We start from the raw sequence: 18159 nt of genomic DNA, 5'->3' as shown, positions 1-18159 counted from the left end.
CAACAAGCTGGAGACAGACAGTAACGCGGTCAAGCACAGGGCGATTCTCCTCACCGTTTGTAGGTCCACGATATATGGCCTCATCAAAAATCTGCTAGCACCGACGAACAAGACATATGAAGAGTTGTGCACGCTGGTTCGGGAACACCTCGAGCCGAAGGAGAGCAGCTTAATGTCCAGATATCGCTTTTATACGCACCATCGCTCCGAGGGTCAGGATGTGGCGAGCTATGTTGCCAACCTAAGACGCCTTGCGGGACCGTAGTATTTGCTGGATTTTTGGGGGAAATGTTGCGGAACTTTTTTGTGCTTGGAATCAGCCACGAGGTCATTCTTCGCAAACTGCTGTCTGCCGAATCCCTAGATCTGAGCAAGGCCATCACGATAGCCCAGGCTTGCATGTCCACCAACGATAACACTAAACAGATATCTTCTCAGCATCGAAGCTCACCAGCAAGTACTGTGCATAAAATAATGCCTTCAGCAGGCAGAACTGTACATGGCAGGACCTACACGCCTGCAGAGGCCAGACCTAGGATGACTCAGAGTCCGCCGTGGGGTGTGAATGCGAATCCATTAACACCATGTTGGTGCTGCGGGGGTATTCATCGAGCCCATCAATGTCGATTCAAGCACTACGTGTGCAAGGGCTGGGGAACAATGGGGCACCTCCAGCGAAAGTGCAGACATTCTGCGACTCACCATGTGGCAGAGTCGGCAGAAGATGATCGATCAGGCGCGGATCACGCTGAACGAGTTAAAGAGGCAACTCAACCTGAGGCTGAAGAGGAAGAGTATGGGGTACACACCTTCACCACCAAAAGCTCTCCGATAATGTTGAAAGTCAAATTAAACGGCATTCCAGTTTCCATGGAATTGGACACGGGGGCGAGTCAGTCAATTATGAGCCAGAAGGCTTTTGAGAAACTGTGGGGCAACAAGGCACAAAGGCCAAAACTAAACCCAATTTATACAAAGCTGCGCACTTACACCAAAGAGCTCATACCAGTCATTGGCAGTGCGGCAGTGAAGGTATCCTACGATGGAGCTGTGCATGATTTACCACTATGGATTGTACCAGGCGATGGCCCAACGCTGTTCGGCAGAAGCTGGCTAGGAAAGATCCGATGGAACAACATCAAAGCACTGTCTTCAGTGGATGAAGCATTGTGCGCTCAAGTGCAAACAAATTTCCGTCGCTATTTGAACCAAGGCATCGGCAACTTCACAGGCACCAAAGTGCAGATCCATCTAGTCCCTGATGCATGGCCCATTCATCACAAGGCCCAAGCAGTTCCATATATGATGCGGGAGAAAGTCGAGATCGAACTGGAGAGACTTCAGCGTGAGGGAATCATATCGCCAGTCGAGTTCAACAAGCGGCCCAGTCCAATTGTTCCGGTGTTGAAAAGCGATGGCACAGTCAGAATCTGCGGAGACTACAAGGTAACGATCAACCGAGTCTCGTTACAGGACCAGTACCCACTACCCAAAGCAGATGAGCTGTTCGCAACGTTAGGGGGCGGCAGGGAAGTCGTTCATCAAGTTGGATCTAACTCTGCTCACATGACACAGGAGCTGGTTGAATCTTCGAAAAGATTGACGTGCATCAACACACACAGAGGACTGTTCATATACCACAGATGCCCTTTTGGGATTCGCTTGGCTGCTGCCATTTTCCAGAGGAACATGGCGAGTCCGCTGAAATCGGTTCCGCGCACCGTGGTGTTTCAAGACGACATCCTGATCACCGATCGTGACACCACCGAACACTTGCACAACCTGGAAGAGGTTCTAAAGCGACTGGACAGAGTGAAACACTCCAAGTGTGTTTTCCTGGTGCCAGAGGTCGAATTTCTGGGGAGAAAGATTGCGGCGGACGACATCAGATGCACGGACTCTAAGACGGAGGCCATCAAGAACGCACCCAGACCACAGAATGTGACGGAGCTGCGTTCGTTCTTGGGACTCCTCAACTATTTTGGTAACTTTCTACCGGGGTTGAGCACTTTGCTGGAACCTTTGCATTTATTGCTACGTAAGGGTGACAACTGGGTTTGGGGTAAATCTCAAGAGACAGCTTTTGAGAAGGCTAGAAACCTGCTATGTTCAAACAAGTTACTTGTATTGTATGACTCGTGTAAACGTTTAGTGCTAGCTTCTGATGAATCTTCGTAAGGGGTCGGGTGTGTGTTACAGCAAGCCAATGTGTCGGGCAAACTGCAACCGGTTGCATATGTATCCAGAAGTTTATCCAAGGCTGAAAGAGCCTACAGTATGGTTGAGAAAGAAGCATTAGCATGCGTATACGAGGTTAAGAAAATGCACCAATACCTATTTGGACTCCGGTTCGAGCTCGAAACCGACCACAAACCGCTGTTTTCAGAAAGCAAAGATATTAACACCAATGCTTCATCCCGCATCCAAAGATGGGCACTAACGTTATCTGTGTATGATTATGTAATCCGCCACAGACCTGGCACTGAGAACTGTGCCTCAGTCGGTTGCCATTGCCCACCACCGGGGTGGAAATGGCGCAACCCGCAGACTTGCTCCTTGTAATGGATGCTTTTGAGAGCGAGGGGTCACCTGTCACGGCTCGCCAGATCAGGACCTGGACCAGCCAGGACCCGGTGCTATCACTAGTAAAAAAAAAAACTGCGTCCTTAATGGGAGCTGGTCGGCTGTTCCCAGGGAAATGCAAGACGAAATTAAGCCGTTTTCCCGACACAAGGATGAGATGTCCATTCAATCGGACTGCCTCCTATAGGGGAATCACGTGGTTTTGCCAAAAAAAGGCAGGGAAACGTTTATACGCGACCTACACAGTACCCACCCAGGCATAGTCATGATGAAGGCCATCGCCAGGTCGCACGTTTGGCCTAGCATTGACTCGGAATTGTAGTCATGCGTAAACCAATGTAACACTTGCTCACAGTTGAGCAACGCACCAAGGGAGGTCCCACTGAGTCTGTGGTCATAGCCCTCCAAATCATGGTCCAGGGTCCACGTAGAGTTCGCTGGCCCCTTTCTAGGAAAGATGTTCCTAGTAGCAGTGGACGCTTACTCGAAATGGATTGAATGTGTAATAATGTCATCATGTACATCCACTGCCACCATTGAAAGCCTCAGGGCCATGTTCGCCACCCATGGTTTGCCCGACGTCCTTGTTAGTGACAATGGACCATGTTTCACCAGCTCAGAATTCAACGAGTTCATGACCCGCAATGCCATCAAACATGTCAGGTATGCCCCGTTTAAGCCCGCATCCAACGGAACGGGCAGTCCAAACTATCAAGCAGAGCCTGAAATGCGTGATGGATGGTTCCCTGCAGACCCGGTCATCTTGGGTTCTGCTCAGCTACCAGACGTGACCCCACTCGCTTACCGGGGTTCCCTCGGCAGAATTGCTAATGAAGAGAGCACTCAAAACCAGGCTCTCCTTAGTCTACCCGGATCTCAATGATCATGTAGAAACCCGGCGTCGCCAGCATAAAATATACCACGATCGCGCGGCTGTATCGCGTGACATTGAGGTTAATGACCCTGTGTTTGTTCTTGCGGTCATGGTCGCAAATGGGTTGCTGGCACTGTGTTAGCCAAGGAGGGGAATAGAGTGTTTGTTGTCAAACTCTTGAATGGACAAACGTGCAGAAAGCACTTGGATCAGACCAAACTGCGATTCACTGACAACCAAGAACAATTTGAAGAAGACCTTACCATCTATGATCCACCAACACGCACCCAACCAGCAATCAACCTCGCAGTCAACCACGAGGATGAACCCACCATGCTCAATAGTCTGATCAGACCAGCCACACCGCAGTGAGCAATGATCCGACCCACTCACCCATGCCAGGAGTCCAACTCACACGATCAACTCAGGAACGCAGAGCCCTGGATCACCTCAATCTGTAAATAACTTGTATCTAAGACTTTGGGTGGGTGGGGTGGGAGTCCAAGTCACCCTGCAGCCTCTTAGCATCCTCCTCACAGCTCACACCGCCACCCAACTTGGTGTCATCTGCAAACTTGGAGATATTACACTCAATTCCTTCATCTAAATCATTGATGTATATTGTAAAGAGCTGGGGTCCCAGCACTGAGCCCTGCGGCACCCCACTAGTCACTGGCTGCCATTCTGAAAAGGACCCGTTAATCCCGACTCTCTGCTTCCTGTCTGCCAACCAGTTCTCTATCCACATCAGTATATTACCCCCAATACCATGTGCTTTGCTTTTGAACATCAATCTCTTGTGTGGAATCTTGTCAAAAGCCTTTTCAAAGTCCAAATACACCACATCCACTGGTTCTCCCTTGTCCACTCTACTAGTTACATCCTCAAAAAATTCCAGAAGATTTGTCAAGCATGATTTCCCTTTCATAAATCCATGCTGACTTGGACCGATCCTGTCACTGCTTTCCAAATGCGCTGTTATTTCATCTTTAATAATTGATTCCAACATTTTCCCCACTACTGATGTCAGGCTAACTGGTCTAAAATTCCCCGTTTTCTCTCTCCCTCTCTTTTTTAAAAAGTGGTGTTGCATTAGCTACATTCCAGTCTATAGGAACTGATCCCGAGTCGATAGACTGCTGGAAAATGATCACTAATGCATCCACTATTTCTAGGGCCACTTCCTTAAGTACTCTGGGATGCAGACTATCAGGCCCTGGGGATTTATCGGCCTTCAATCCCATCAATTTCCCTAACACAATTTCCTGACTAATAAGGATTTCCTTCAGTTCCTCCTTCTCGCCAGACCCTCGGTCCCGTAGTATTTCCGGAAGGTTATTCGTGTCTTCCTTCGTGAAGACAGATCCAAAGTATTTGTTCAATTGGTCTGCCATTTATTTGTTCCCCATTATAAATTCACCTGATTCTGACTGCAACGGGCCTATGTTTGTTTTCACTAATCTTTTTTTCTCTTCACATATCTATCGAAGCTTTTGCAGTCAGTTTTTATGTTCCCTGCAAGCTTCCTCTCATACTCTATTTTCCCCCTCCTAATTAAACCCTTTGTCCTCCTCTGCTGAATTCTAAATTTCTCCCAGTCCCTAGGTTTGCTGCTTTTTCTGGCCAATTTATATGCCTCTTCCTTGGATTTAACACGATCCCTAATTTCCCTTGTTGGCCACAGTTGAGCCACCTTTCCCGTTTTATTTTTACTCCAGACAGGAGTGTACAATTGTTGAAGTTCATCCATGTGATCTTTAAATGTTTGCCATTGCCTATCCACCGTCAACCCTTTAAGTATCATTCGCCAGTCTATTCTAGCCAGTTCACGCCTCAAACCATCGAAGTTACCTTTCCTTAAGTTCAGGACCCGAGTCTCTGAATTAACTGTGTCACTCTCCATCTTGATAAAGAATTCTACCATATTATGGTCACTCTTCCCCAGGGGGCCTCGCACAAGATTGCTAATTAGTCCTTTCTCATTACACAAGACCCAGTCTAGGATGGCCAGCCCTTTAGTTGGTTCCTCGACATATTGGTCTAGAAAACCATCCCTAATACATTCCAGGAAATCCTCCTCCACCGTATTGCTACCAGTTTGGTTAGCCCAATCTGTATGTAGATTAAAGTCGCCCATGATAACTGCTGTACCTTTATTGCATGCATCCCTAATTTCTTGTTTGATGCTGTCCCCAACCTCACTAGTACTGTTTGGTGGTCTGTACACACTCCCATTAGTGTTTTCTGCCCTTTGGTATTCCGCAGCTCCACCCATACCGATTCCACATCATCCAAGCTAATGTCCTTCCTTACTATTGTGTTAATCTCTTCTTTAACCAGCAAACTACCCCACTTCCTTTTCCTTTCTGTCTATCCTTCCGCAATGTTGAATACCCCTGGATGTTGAGTTCCCAGCCTTGGTCACCCTGGAGCCATGTCTCCGTAATCCCAATTATATCATATTCGTTAATAGCCGCCTACGCAGTTAATTCGTCCACCTTATTACGAATACTCCTCGCATTGAGGCACAGAGCCTTCAGTCTTGTCTTTTTAACACACTTTGTCCCTTTAGAATTTTTCTGTAATGTGGCACTTTTTGATTTTTGCCTTGGGTTTCTCTGCTCTCCACTTTTACTTTTCTGCTTTCTATCTTTTGCTTCTGCCCCCATTCTATTTCCTTCTCTCTCCCTGCATAGATCCCCATCCCCCTGCCATATTAGTTTAACCTCTCCCCAACAGCACTTGCAAACACTCCCAGTTATGTTTCCTAGAACCCCCACAACCCTGTGTCAGCTTGGCTCAGTTAGTGGCTCTCTTGCACCTGCAAAGTGCTGATTGACTTTGGGTGTTGGTGTCAGAGCCACTTGCGTTTGCGATCTCCCCCCCCCCCCCCACAGAGAGACCTGCCTGTTTGACAGCCCCTTCCTGAACCCCTCCTGAGCAAGCCTCCAATTCGTCCAGCTGGCACTGTTCATGAAGAATGGAAGACTTGTATTTATATAGCGCCTTTCACCCCTCAGGATGTTCAAAAGCGCTTCACAGCCAATGAACTACTTTTGGAGTGTACTCACTATTGTAATGTGGAAATGCTAATTTTCGCACAGCAAGCTCCCATGAACATCAACATGATAATGACCAGATAATCTGTTTTAGCAACGTTGATTGAGGGATAAATATTGGCCCAAGATCCGGGGAGAACTCCTTTGCTATAGTGCCATGTGATCTTTTATGTCCACCTGAGAGCAGACAGAGTCTCAGTTTAATGTCTGATCCAGAAGACTGCCCCTCCGACAGTGCGGCGCTCCCTCAGTACTGTCCCTCTGACAGTGAGGCCCTCCCTCAGTACTGTCCCACCGACAGTGCGGCGCTCCCTCAGTATTGCCCCTCCGACAGTGTAGCACTCCCTCAGTACTGCCCCACCGACAGTGCGGCGTTCCCTCAATACTGGCCCTCCGACAGTGCAGCACTCCCTCAGTACTGCCCCTCTGACAGTGCGGCACTCCCTCAGTATTGCCCCTCCGACAGTGCGGCGCTCCCTCAGTACTGCCCCACCGACAGTGCAGCGCTCGCTCAGTACTGCACTGGGAGTGTCAACCTGTATTCTGTGCTCAAATCCCTGGGGTGGGACTTGAACCCACGACCTTCTGATTCGGAGGCGAGAGTGTGTTAGCTCACGGTATGGCTCCGCCCCTTTCACCCTTCAACCTGAGCGACACTGCGACAAATCTCCGCCTGGCGTCTCTGTAACGCTGACCGCCCATTCTTCTTTGCCTCCCCTCTCTCTGTCTCTCAGGGTCCAAGTGCAGCTGCATGCTGCCCAACCAGTGCCCTAAGGGAGGAGCCGAGGATTACTGCATCGTGTGGCGCTCCAGGGTGAGAATGGCCAGCCTTTGCGTGCTGGGAGCAATGAAATGCAGAAAGATGAATGTTCAGATGTGTGACCAGCTTCACGTCACTCCTTTGACAACCGTGTGGCCACATTGAGGAGTTCGGCTGGCTGTCGGAGCGAGAGACTTGGCAAAGTTACAGCAAGATAACTTCCTCATATCTTTATGATACTGCATATTTGTACTCAACTCTTTACTGTATGTATAATGTGCGATTTTTACTTTAAAAATAAATATAGGCTGAGATTGCAAAGCAAAACGATGGTTACTGAGCTCGTTATTCTGGCCGGGAGAGCCATCGCCTCAGGATGCTGATTGGTCCGGGCGTCTAACAACACTTTGTATTTATACAGCGCCTTTAACATAGTAAAACGTCCCAAAATGCTTCCTCATCAGAGGCAGTCCCTCGAAGCGAGGATGACTTGCTTCCACGCCAAAAAGGGATGAGATCACAGGTGTTTCAATGAAGGACCTAATATTCCACATCCCGAACTACATCCTGAAGGGTGGGAGATGCCTGTGCGTGGATTTTTTTAACGTGGGTTGACCGTTGCACACCAGCCACCACACGGGGCTTGACAGAGCTAGGTCTTGGTCCAGTGGCAAGGGTTAACCAGGACGACTGGAGACCTGTTCTGCTGCACGGACCTAGTGTGCCCACATATCGCAGTGTGGGCTGGGCTCGTGCTGCCCCCTGGGCCCTCGCCTCTCCTGGGCCCCGAACCTTCGCCTCTCCTGGGCCCCGGTCACTTCCCTTTCCGAACTCTTGCCGCTCCTTCGCCCCGACCTCGCCGCTCCTGCTGTACCTGCCCACGCTGCAGTCAGCCGTCGCCCTCCTGCAGCAGCACGCGCTGCTCCCTGCAGTGGTATGCTGCCGCATGTTGCTTCCCTCCAATGGCCCCGGCCTGCTGATGGTCTTGCACACCGGGATCACTCTGATTTCCGGGCGCTTCACAGCAGTGTTACAAGACAAAACATATAGAAACATAGAAAATAGATGCAGGAGTAGGCCATTCGGCCCTTCGAGCCTGCACCACCATTCAATATGACCATGGCTGTTCATTCACCTCAGTACTCCATTCCTGGTTTCTCTCCATACCCCTTGATCCCTTTAGCCGTAAGGGCCTTTTGAATATATCTAACTCCCTTTTGAATATATCTAACGAACTGGCTTCAACAACTTTCTGTGGTAGAGAATTCCACAGGTTCACAATTCTCTGAGCGAAGAAGTTTTTCCTCATCTCGGTCCAAATGGCTTACCCCTTATCCTTAGACTGTGACCCCTGGTTCTGGACTTCCCTAACATTGTGAACATTCTTCCTGCATCTAACCTGTCCAATCCCGTCAGAATTTTATATGTTTCTATGAGATCCCCTCTCATTCTTCTAAATTCCAGTGAATATAAGCCTAGTCGATCCAGTCTTTCCTCATATGTCAGTCCTGCCATCCCGGGAATCAGTCTGGTGAACCTTAGCTGCACTCCCTCAATAGCAAGAACGTTCTTCCTCAGATTAGGAGACCAAAACTGTACACAATATTCTGTAGCGTCCTTACACAATATCACAAATCCACACGAGGCACATTCTATGGACAAGGTCACTCCATGACCTGAACCTTTATTTACAGGGCCAAGAAGTAATGATCCTGCGTGGGACCTCCCTTTATATACCTGGATGACCAGGTGAGGAGTGTCTCCCACAAGTTCACTCCCTGTGGTCAAGATGTGTATTTCTTACGTATATACAGTATTGCAGTTGTCGAGGAAATTTCTAAGTTAAATTAACTCAGGCGGAGGCGTTCAGAGTTGCGCTTCGAGAGAAGTTTATTTCTAAAACTAACGAGATATCTCGGAGAGCCCGCTTAGTCCACACCAAGGCAGAACTCTGAATTTTACAAGCAACTTCGCTTTATCTTTATACAGTTGAAACAGGAATTTTATCTGCAACTCGCCACACATAAACATTGTATCTATTATACATGAGCATTATTCATACGAAACTGTGAGTACAAAGTTCACCCCGGTCGGCACACTTTATCTGTTTCTTGCATAGTTTCTCTCTGTCCCTATGCTGATAAACAAGGTATCTGGAAACTCATGCAAAGACCAGACAGTCATGTATATACAACATTCTGTTCATTGAGGCTGATAAGTTTCGGTAATTTTCTCTAGCTCCGTGAATTCTACAGAATCAGCAAAAGCGAACTTAACCCTTCCTTTAACCTAGGACATGGATTGTTTTCTTCTACAGCAGTGCTGTTACATAAAGGTTACATACATGACATCACCTCCCCCTCAACATCTTATTGGGATCACAGGTTAAGTCCCTCGGGTGGTCGACGCTCTCTCGTGGAGCGCCGCAATTGGGGCTCTGGTTGTTGAGCTTTGGCATGCGTGTCTGTCACCTGTGGTGATTCCGGCCTGTCCGGGCTGACCGCCGGGTCTGTACATGCTGCTGAATGTTCTTGTTGCTCGTTCACTGGCGGTGGTGTGAGCACCATCTCATGATCTTCCTCAGGTTCCTCAGTGTCCACGCTGAACCTTTTTTTTACTTGGTCCAGATGCTTGCGGCATATCTGCCCATTGTTAAGTTTAACCACTATGACCCTATTCCCCTCTTTCTCTACTACAGTATGAACTCAGCCATGAACTCATTGAATGGCGGTGCAGCTCGAAGGGCCGAATGGCCTACTCCTGCACCTATTTTCTATGTTTCTACCCTCAAGCCATTTGGGTCCAAAAGCGTGATTGAGGACAAATACGGGGTCATTTATTTCTATACATCTCCCCCTTGAATTTCAGTCATGGTACTCGTTTTGGGACTGGCACTTGCCTTCAACTATGTCGGACAGGACTGGATGAATGAGGGACAGCCGAGTTTTGAGTGTTCGTTTCATGAGTAGCTCCGCGGGCGGGACCCCCGTGAGCGAGTGCGGTCGGGACCGATAGGCCAGCAGGAGGTGCGATAGGTGGCATTGAAGGGAGGGTCCTTGAATCCTGAGCATGCCTTGTTTTATGATTTGGACCGCATGTTCTGCTGGCCATTGGAGGCCGGCTTGAACGGTGCTGTCCTGACATGAACTCCCAGAATTCGTAGCTTGTGAAACACGGGCCATTATCGCTAACACGGATGTCCGGCAAGCCGTGGGTCGCAAAGACCGCGCGCAGACTCTCCACGGTGGTGGATGTCGTGCACGAATTCAAAATGATGCACTCGATCCATTTCGAGTATGTTAGATCTCTTAATTTCCAATGAAATACGAACTCCGATGGTAGTTTTAACTTTTTAATCTTGGCAGAGAGCAACAAGCGGCTGGCTGATTGCCAGTTCCTTTGTCTTACTGGGACCACATGGTCAAAATGGCTGTATTTATACCGGGTTCAATTTACAGAAAAGAACTCGCCTTCTTTGACCTTATTGGCTCAATTAATAGTCTTTTAACGTTTTAATTGGCTCGCTACCCAAGGTCCGAAAATGTCAAGTTGATTGATGACTTAATGCAATATGGCCTGTGTTTTTTCACAGCCTGTCTAAATGCAGCCTGGCTGCAGAGCTTGAATTCTCTATCAGAGTATGTATCAACCACAATGAGAAACGTTTTTCCCATGAACAGGCCTGCGTAGTCTACGTGAATACGTGACCATGGCCTGGTGGGCCAGGGCCACGGGCTGAGCGGGGCCTCCCTGGGGGCATTGCCCAGCTGGGCACACGTCGTGCACCTGCGAACACATTGTTCCAGGTCTGCATCAATTCCCGGCCACCACACATGTGACCGGGCAATGGCCTTCATTAGCACGATGCCCGGGTGCTCGCTGTGGAGTTCCCTGATGAATGCTTCCCTGCCCCTCTGGGGCATGACTACCCAACTGCCCCATAGTAGGCAGTCGGCTTGGATGGAGAACTCATCCATCTGTCTGTGAAATGGTCTGACCTCCTCAGAGCAGGCTCCGTGTGCGGGTGCCCAATCTCCAGTCAGGACACATTTCTTAATCAGGGATAGGAGGGGGATCTCTGTTGGTCCAGATTTTGATCTGGCGGGCTGTGATGGGGGAGCCTCCGCTGTCAAAGGCATCGACAGCCATGACCATCTCAGCGCTTTGTTCCGCTGCCCCCTCAGTGGTGGCCAGTGGAAGCCTGCTGAGCGCGTCAGCGCAATTTTCGGTGCCGGGCCGGTGCCAGATGGTGTAGTCATACGCAGCCAGCGTGAGAGCCTATCGCTGTATGCGAGCTGACGCATTGGCATTGACGGTCTTACTGTCTGACAGCAGGGATGTTAACGGCTTGTGGTCCATTTCTAATTCGAACCTCCTGCCAAAAAGGTACTGATGCATCTTTTTCACCCCATAGACACACGCGAGTGCTTCCTTCTCAACCATCCCATATCCCCGTTCTGCTTGAGAGCGCGACCTGGAGGCATAAGCCACAGGTTGTAGTTGGCCCTCAGCGTTACCCTGCTGCAACACGCACCCAACCCCATAGGACGATGCATCACATGTCAGAACCAATTTATTACGGGGGTCGTACAGGGTCAATAACTTATTCAAACAAAGTAGGTTCCGCGCCCGATTGAAAGCCCATTCCTGACAGTACCCCCAAAACCAATCACAACCCTTATGCAGGAGCACGTATAGCAGCTCCAACAATGTGCTTAAGTTTGGCAGAAAGTTCCCGAAATAGTTCAAGAGTCCCAGAAATGAAGGCAACTCCGATGTGTTGCAGGGCCTGGGCGCTCGTCGAATCGCCTCCGTTTTGGATTCGGTGGGCCGAATACCGTCTGCAGCAACCCTCCTGCCCAGAAACTCTACCTCGGGGGCCAAAAACACACACTTAGACTTCTTGAGTCGCAGGCCTACCCGGTCCAGTCGGCGTAGCACCTCCTCCAGGTTGTGGAGGTGTTCCTCGATGTCACGACCGGTGATGAGGATGTCGTCCTGAAATACGATTGTTCCAGGAATGGATTTGAGCAGGCTTTCCATGTTTCTTTGAAAAATCGCGGCCGCTGATCGAATGCCAAACGGACACCTGTTATAAACGAACAGTCCCTTGTACGTGGTGATGGTGATCAATAGTTTAGATTCGTCGGCCAGTTCTTGGGTCATATAGGCTGAAGTGAGGTCCAACTTGGTGAACAGCTTGCCGTCAGCCAGTGTGGCGAAAAGGTCCTCCGCTCTCGGGAGCGGGTATCGATCTTGTAGGGACAACCGGTTGATGGTGGCCTTGTAGTCGCCACAGATCCTGACCGAACCATCCGCTTTTAGGACGGGAACGATGGGGCTTTCCCAGTCGCTGAATTCAACGGGCGAGATGACGCCCTCTCTCAGCAACCGGTCCAACTCGCTCTCAATTTTCTCCCGCATCACATACGGCACAGCTCTGGCTTTGTGGTGCACTGGTCTGGCGTCCAGGGTGATGTGTATCACTACTTTGGTACCTTTGAGCGTCCCGACGCCAGGTTGAAATAGTGACTCAAATTGCTGTTGGACTTGTGAGCATGAACTTCGCTCCACAGATGACATGGCATGCACATCCCCCCATTTCCAGTTCATCTCAGCTAACCAGCTCCTCCCCAACAGTGCGGGACCATTGCCCGGGACAATCCAGAGCGGCAGCCGGTTCACCGACCCATTGTGTGCGACCGCCAACATTGCACTGCCTAGTACTGGAATGATTTCTTTGGTGTACGTCCGTAATTGCGTCTCACTGCGTTCTAGTTTGGGTCTGCTGGCTTTGAGTGCCCATTCTATGGACAAGGTCACTCCATGACCTGAACCTTTATTCACAGGACCAAGAAGTGATGACCCTGCGTGGGACCTCCCTTTATATACCTGGGTGACCAGGTGAGGAGTGTCTCCCACAAGTTCACCCCTTGGTGACCAAAAGCTTTGTCAGAGCAGTGGGTTTTAAGAACATCTTGAAGGAGGATAGAGAGGTAGAGAGGTAGAGAGGCGGAGAGGTTTAGGGAGGAAGTTCCAGAGCTTGGGGCCCAGGCAACAGAAGGCACAGCCACCGATGGTTGAGCAATTATAATCAGGGATGCTCAGGAGGGCAGAATTCGAGGAGCGCAGATATCTCGGGGGGTTGTGGGGCTGAAGGAGATTACAGAGATAGGGAGGGGGCGAGGGCCATGGAGGGATTTGTAAACAAGGATGAGAATTTTGAAATCGAGGCGTTGCTTAATCAAGAGCCAATGTAGGTCAGTGAGCAAAGGGGGTGATGGGTGAGCGGGACTTGGTGCGAGTTAGGACACGGGGCAGTTGAGTTTTGGATGACCTCTAGTTTACATAGGGTGGGAGGCCAGCCAGGAGTGCTTTGGAATAGTCAAGTCCAGAGGTAACAAAGGCATGGATGAGGATTTCAGCAGCGGGTGAGCTGAGGCAGGGGCGGAGACGGGCGATGTTACGGAGGTGGAAATAGGCGGTCTTAGTTATGCTGCGGATATGTGGTCGGAAGCTCATAATGTGAGCTTGTAATCTTCAATAAGAACTGAGGAAGGTTCAATACCGTACAATACCCCACAGCACCTGTGTCCGCTTCCAGATTCAAGCGGAAATAATTCACCTCCCTCTGGTTAAGGTCAGAACTGTAACCGGTTCCAGAGTGTGTGCCGATCGCGTGCATAAAATCAGTGTTCAATTTATTCCCTCAATATCTCCGATTCTTGCTCGGTATCTCCCCTGAGCCTTCTCTGCTCCAGCGTAAACGATCCCACACCTCCGACCACTCCCCCGGGCTCAGAGAGTTGCAGCTGCTATCAGTTCGTTTAAAGGCTGGATTTTATTGCGGTATTATAATTCTTCGACAGCACCTCCCAAACCCGCGACCTCTACCACCTAGACGGACAAGGGCAGCAGGCGCATGGGAACACCACCACCTCCACGTTCCCCTCCCAGTCACACACCACCCTGACTGGGAAATATATCATCGCCATGTCAAAATCCCGGAACTCCCTCCCTAACAGTACTGTGAGAGTCATCATCATCATCATCATAGGCAGTCCCTCGGAGTTGAGGAAGACTTGCTTCCACTCTAAAAGTGAGTTCTCAGGTGACTGAACAGTCCAATACGAGAACCACAGTCCCTGTCACAGGTGGGACAGACAGTGGTTGAGGGAAGGGGAGGGTGGGACTGGTTTGCCGCACGCTCCTTCCGCTGCCTGCGCTTGATTTCTGCATGCTCTCAGCGATGAGACTCGAGGTGCTCAGCGCCCTCCCGGATGCACTTCCTCCACTTAGGGCGGTCTTTGGCCAGGGACTCCCAGGTGTCGGTGGGTATGTTGCACTTTATCAGGGAGGCTTCGAGGGTGTCCCTTGTAACATTTCCTCTGCCCACCTTTGGCTCGTATGCCGTGAAGGAGTTCCGAGTAGAGCGCTTGCTTTGGGAGTCTCGTGTCTGGCATGTGAACAATGTGGCCCGCCCAGCGGAGCTGATCAAGTGTGGTCAGTGCTTCAATGCTGGGGATGTTGGCCTGGTCGAGGACACTAACGTTGGTGCGTCTGTCCTCCCAAGGGATTTGTAGGATCTTGCGGAGACATCTTGGTGATATTTCTCCAGCGACTTGAGGTGTCTACTGTACATGGTCCATGTCTCTGAGCCATACAGTAGGGCGGGTATTACTACAACCCTGTAGACCATGAGCTTGGTGCCAGATTTGAGGGCCTGGTCTTGGAACACTCTCTTTCTCAGGCGCCCGAAGACTGCGCTGGCACACTGGAGGCGGTGTTGAACCTCTCGTCCCTCCCTAACAGCACTGTGGGAGCACCTTCACCACACGGACTGCAGCGGTTCAAGAAGGCGGCTCACCACCACCTTCTCAAGGGCAGTTAGGGATGGGCAATAAATGCTGGGCTTGCCAGTGACGCCAACATTCCAAGAACAAATCTTTAAAAATTATAGTGAGCCCAGAACTATACGCAATACACCCGTTATAATGAGACCTTAAGAACATAAGAAATAGGAGCAGGAGTCAGCCATGCGGCCCTTCGAGCCTGCTCCGTCATTTAATACGATCATGGACTCAGGTCCACCTCCCTGCCCGCTCCCCATAACCCCTTATCCCCTTTCGGTTAAGAAACTGTCTCTCTCTGTCTTAAATGTATTCAATGTCCCAGCTTCCACAGCTCTCTGAAGCAGCGAATTCCACAGATTTACAACCCTCTGAGGGAAGAAATTCCTCCTCATCTCAGTTTTAAATGGGCGGCCCCTTATTCTAAGATCATGCCCCCTAGTGCTAGTCTCCCTTATCAGCGGAAACATCCTCTCTGCACCCACCTTGCCAAGCCCCCTCATACTCTTATAAATTTTGATAAGATCACCTCTCATTCTTCTGAATTCCAATGAGTAGAGGCCCAACCTCCTCAACCTTTCCTCATAAGTCAACCCCCTCATCTCCGGAATCAACCTGGTGAACCTTCTCTGAACTGCCTCCAAAGCAAGTACATCTTTTCTTAAATATGGAAACCAAAACTGCACGCAGTATTCCAGGTGTGGCCTCACCAATACCCTGTATAACTGTAGCATGACTTCCCTGCTTTTATACTCCATCCCCTTTGCAATAAAGGCCAAGATTCCATTGGCCTTCCTGTACACAGTACACCTGTTATAGTGAGCCGTGAACTATACAAAGCACACCCGTGATCATCTCCTGGGGTCTGTGCTCCATCCTCTGATCTCCATCAATGCCCCCTGATTCCTCTGTTTGTTTTGTCCTGTATTCTGGAGCCATTTTGTTTATACTTCCTACCCTAGTCCTGTTATCGCTGTTCACTTGCGCTGGTTCCAGTTAAACGTCATTGCCTCTCCTCAGCCCGACAGCCAAATTTGTCCAGCCCCCTGTTGCTTGAAGCAAACTGGCACCGGTTGTGACCCTCCCCTGACCCCTCCTGAGGGACCCTCTTATCGCCTTGACCCAGCTCCCTCGGGAATGAACTGCTTGTGTGACGCGGTGTGAAAGGTCTTGCCACAGGGTTGCCCACTGTCGGCGGGGGCTGTCAAGGGGACAGTTGATGTTATGTATGTAAACATTACCAATGTGTAAGACCTGCCACCAGGGGGCGCAGCTGTGGGAGACCCAAGGGTCACCTGCACACCCTGGGCAAGCAGGTATAAAAGGCAGTCTACCATGCTACCTACTCACTCTGGAGTTACATTAAAGAGACCACGGTCACAACAGTTTGAGCTTAAGATATACAGTCTTGTGGAGTTATTCTAAACGTAACAATTGGCGATGAGTAACAGATCAGGAACTTTCACGCAGTTATGGCTGCCATTGTATTCTTGAGAGATTTGTTGAGGGTGATGATTTGGAAGCTTTCGTTGAGCAGCTTGCCCAGTACTTCGTGGCCAACGAGCTAGATACGAACAGTACCGCGGTCAAGCGCAGGGCGATTCTCCTCACTGTTTGCGGGTCTGTAAAGTCCTTACTCTACAGTATGAAACCACATGAGGCACATTCTGGGGACAAGGTCACTCTGTGACCTTAACTCTTTATTTACAGGACTCCAAAGACGATGACCCTGCGTGGGACCTCCCTTTTTATACCTGTGTGACCAGGTAAGGAGTGTCTCCCACAAGTTCACCCCTTGTGGTCAAGGTGTGCATCTAGGTTGAGTGTATACAGTAATACAGTGGTGTTACATTGTGGTTACACACATGACATCACCTTTCCCCCCCAAAGTCTTATTGGGATCATAGGTTTTAGTCTTTCAGGTGGTCTACGCTCCCTCGTGGAGCGCCGCAGTTGGGGCTCTGGTTGTTAGACACTGACGTGAGTGTCTGTCACCTGTGGTGATTCCGGCCTGTCCGGGCTGACCGCAGGGACTGTGCATTCCTCTGATTGCTCTTGTTGCTTGTTCACTGGCGGTGTTGTGAAATCCATCTCATGGTCTTCTTCAGGTTCCTCCGTGTCAATGCTGAACCTTTTTTTTACTTGATCCAGATGCTTACGGTATATCTGACCATTGTTGAGTTCTGCCACGATGACCCTATTCCCCTCTTTGTCAATTACAGTGCCCTCAAGCTATTTGGGCCCCATGGCGTGATTAAGGATGAATACAGGATCATTTATTTCTATACATCTCCCTCTCGAATTACGGTCATGGTACTCATTTTGTGACTTGCACTTGCCCTCAACTATGTCGGTCAGGACTGGGTGAATGAGGGACAACCGAGTTTTGAGTGTCCGTTTCATTAGTAGCTCTGCGGGCGGGACCCCCGTGAGCGAGTGCGGGCGGGATCTATAGGCCAGCATGAGACGCGATAGGCGGCATTGTAGGGAGGGTCTTTGAATCCTGAGCATACCTTGCTTAATGATTTGGACCGCAAGTTCCGCCTGGCCATTGAACGGTGCAGTGCTGACGTGGTTGATGCCATTGCCTGACATAAACTCTCGGAATTCGTAGCTTGTGAAACATGGGCCGTTATCACTAACCAGGATGTTCGGCAAGCCATGGGTTGCAAAGATCGCACGTAGGCTTTCCACGGTGGTGGATGACGTGTATTAATTCAGAATGATGCACTCGATCCTATTCGAGTACGCATCTACCACAATAAGGAATATCTTACCCATGAACGGGCCCACGTGGTCAACATGAATGCGTGACCATGGACCAGGGCCACAGGCTGAGCGGGACCTCCCTGGGGGCATTACCCAGCTAGGCACACGTGTGTACCTGCGAACACAGTGTTCCAGGTCTGAATCAATTCCAGGTCACCAAATGTGTGACCGGGCAATGGCCTTCATCAGCACAATGCCTGGGTGCTCGCTGTGGAGTTCCCTGATGAATGCCTCCCTGCCCTTCTGGGACATAACTACCCAGCT

The 18159-nt window shown here is 50.0% G+C and overlaps 1 protein-coding gene across 1 annotated transcript in view; it reads left to right on the top strand.

Annotated features, from left to right (window-relative positions):
* LOC139262032 (complement component C6-like) overlaps positions 1-7603 on the top strand; it is a 121116-nt gene extending 113513 nt beyond the window's left edge. The window contains 1 exon segment of the mRNA XM_070877195.1: positions 7251-7603. Within this exon segment, the coding sequence (XP_070733296.1) occupies positions 7251-7441 (191 nt within the window). The 3' untranslated portion in view covers positions 7442-7603.
* Positions 7604-18159: the final 10556 nt, after the last annotated feature.

The sequence above is a fragment of the Pristiophorus japonicus genome, chromosome 1, assembly GCF_044704955.1.
Source record: "Pristiophorus japonicus isolate sPriJap1 chromosome 1, sPriJap1.hap1, whole genome shotgun sequence".
NCBI classification, from domain to species: Eukaryota; Metazoa; Chordata; class Chondrichthyes; family Pristiophoridae; genus Pristiophorus; species Pristiophorus japonicus.
The sequence above is the reverse complement of the archived record's forward strand: the minus strand, read 5'-3'. Positions and strand labels throughout refer to the sequence as shown.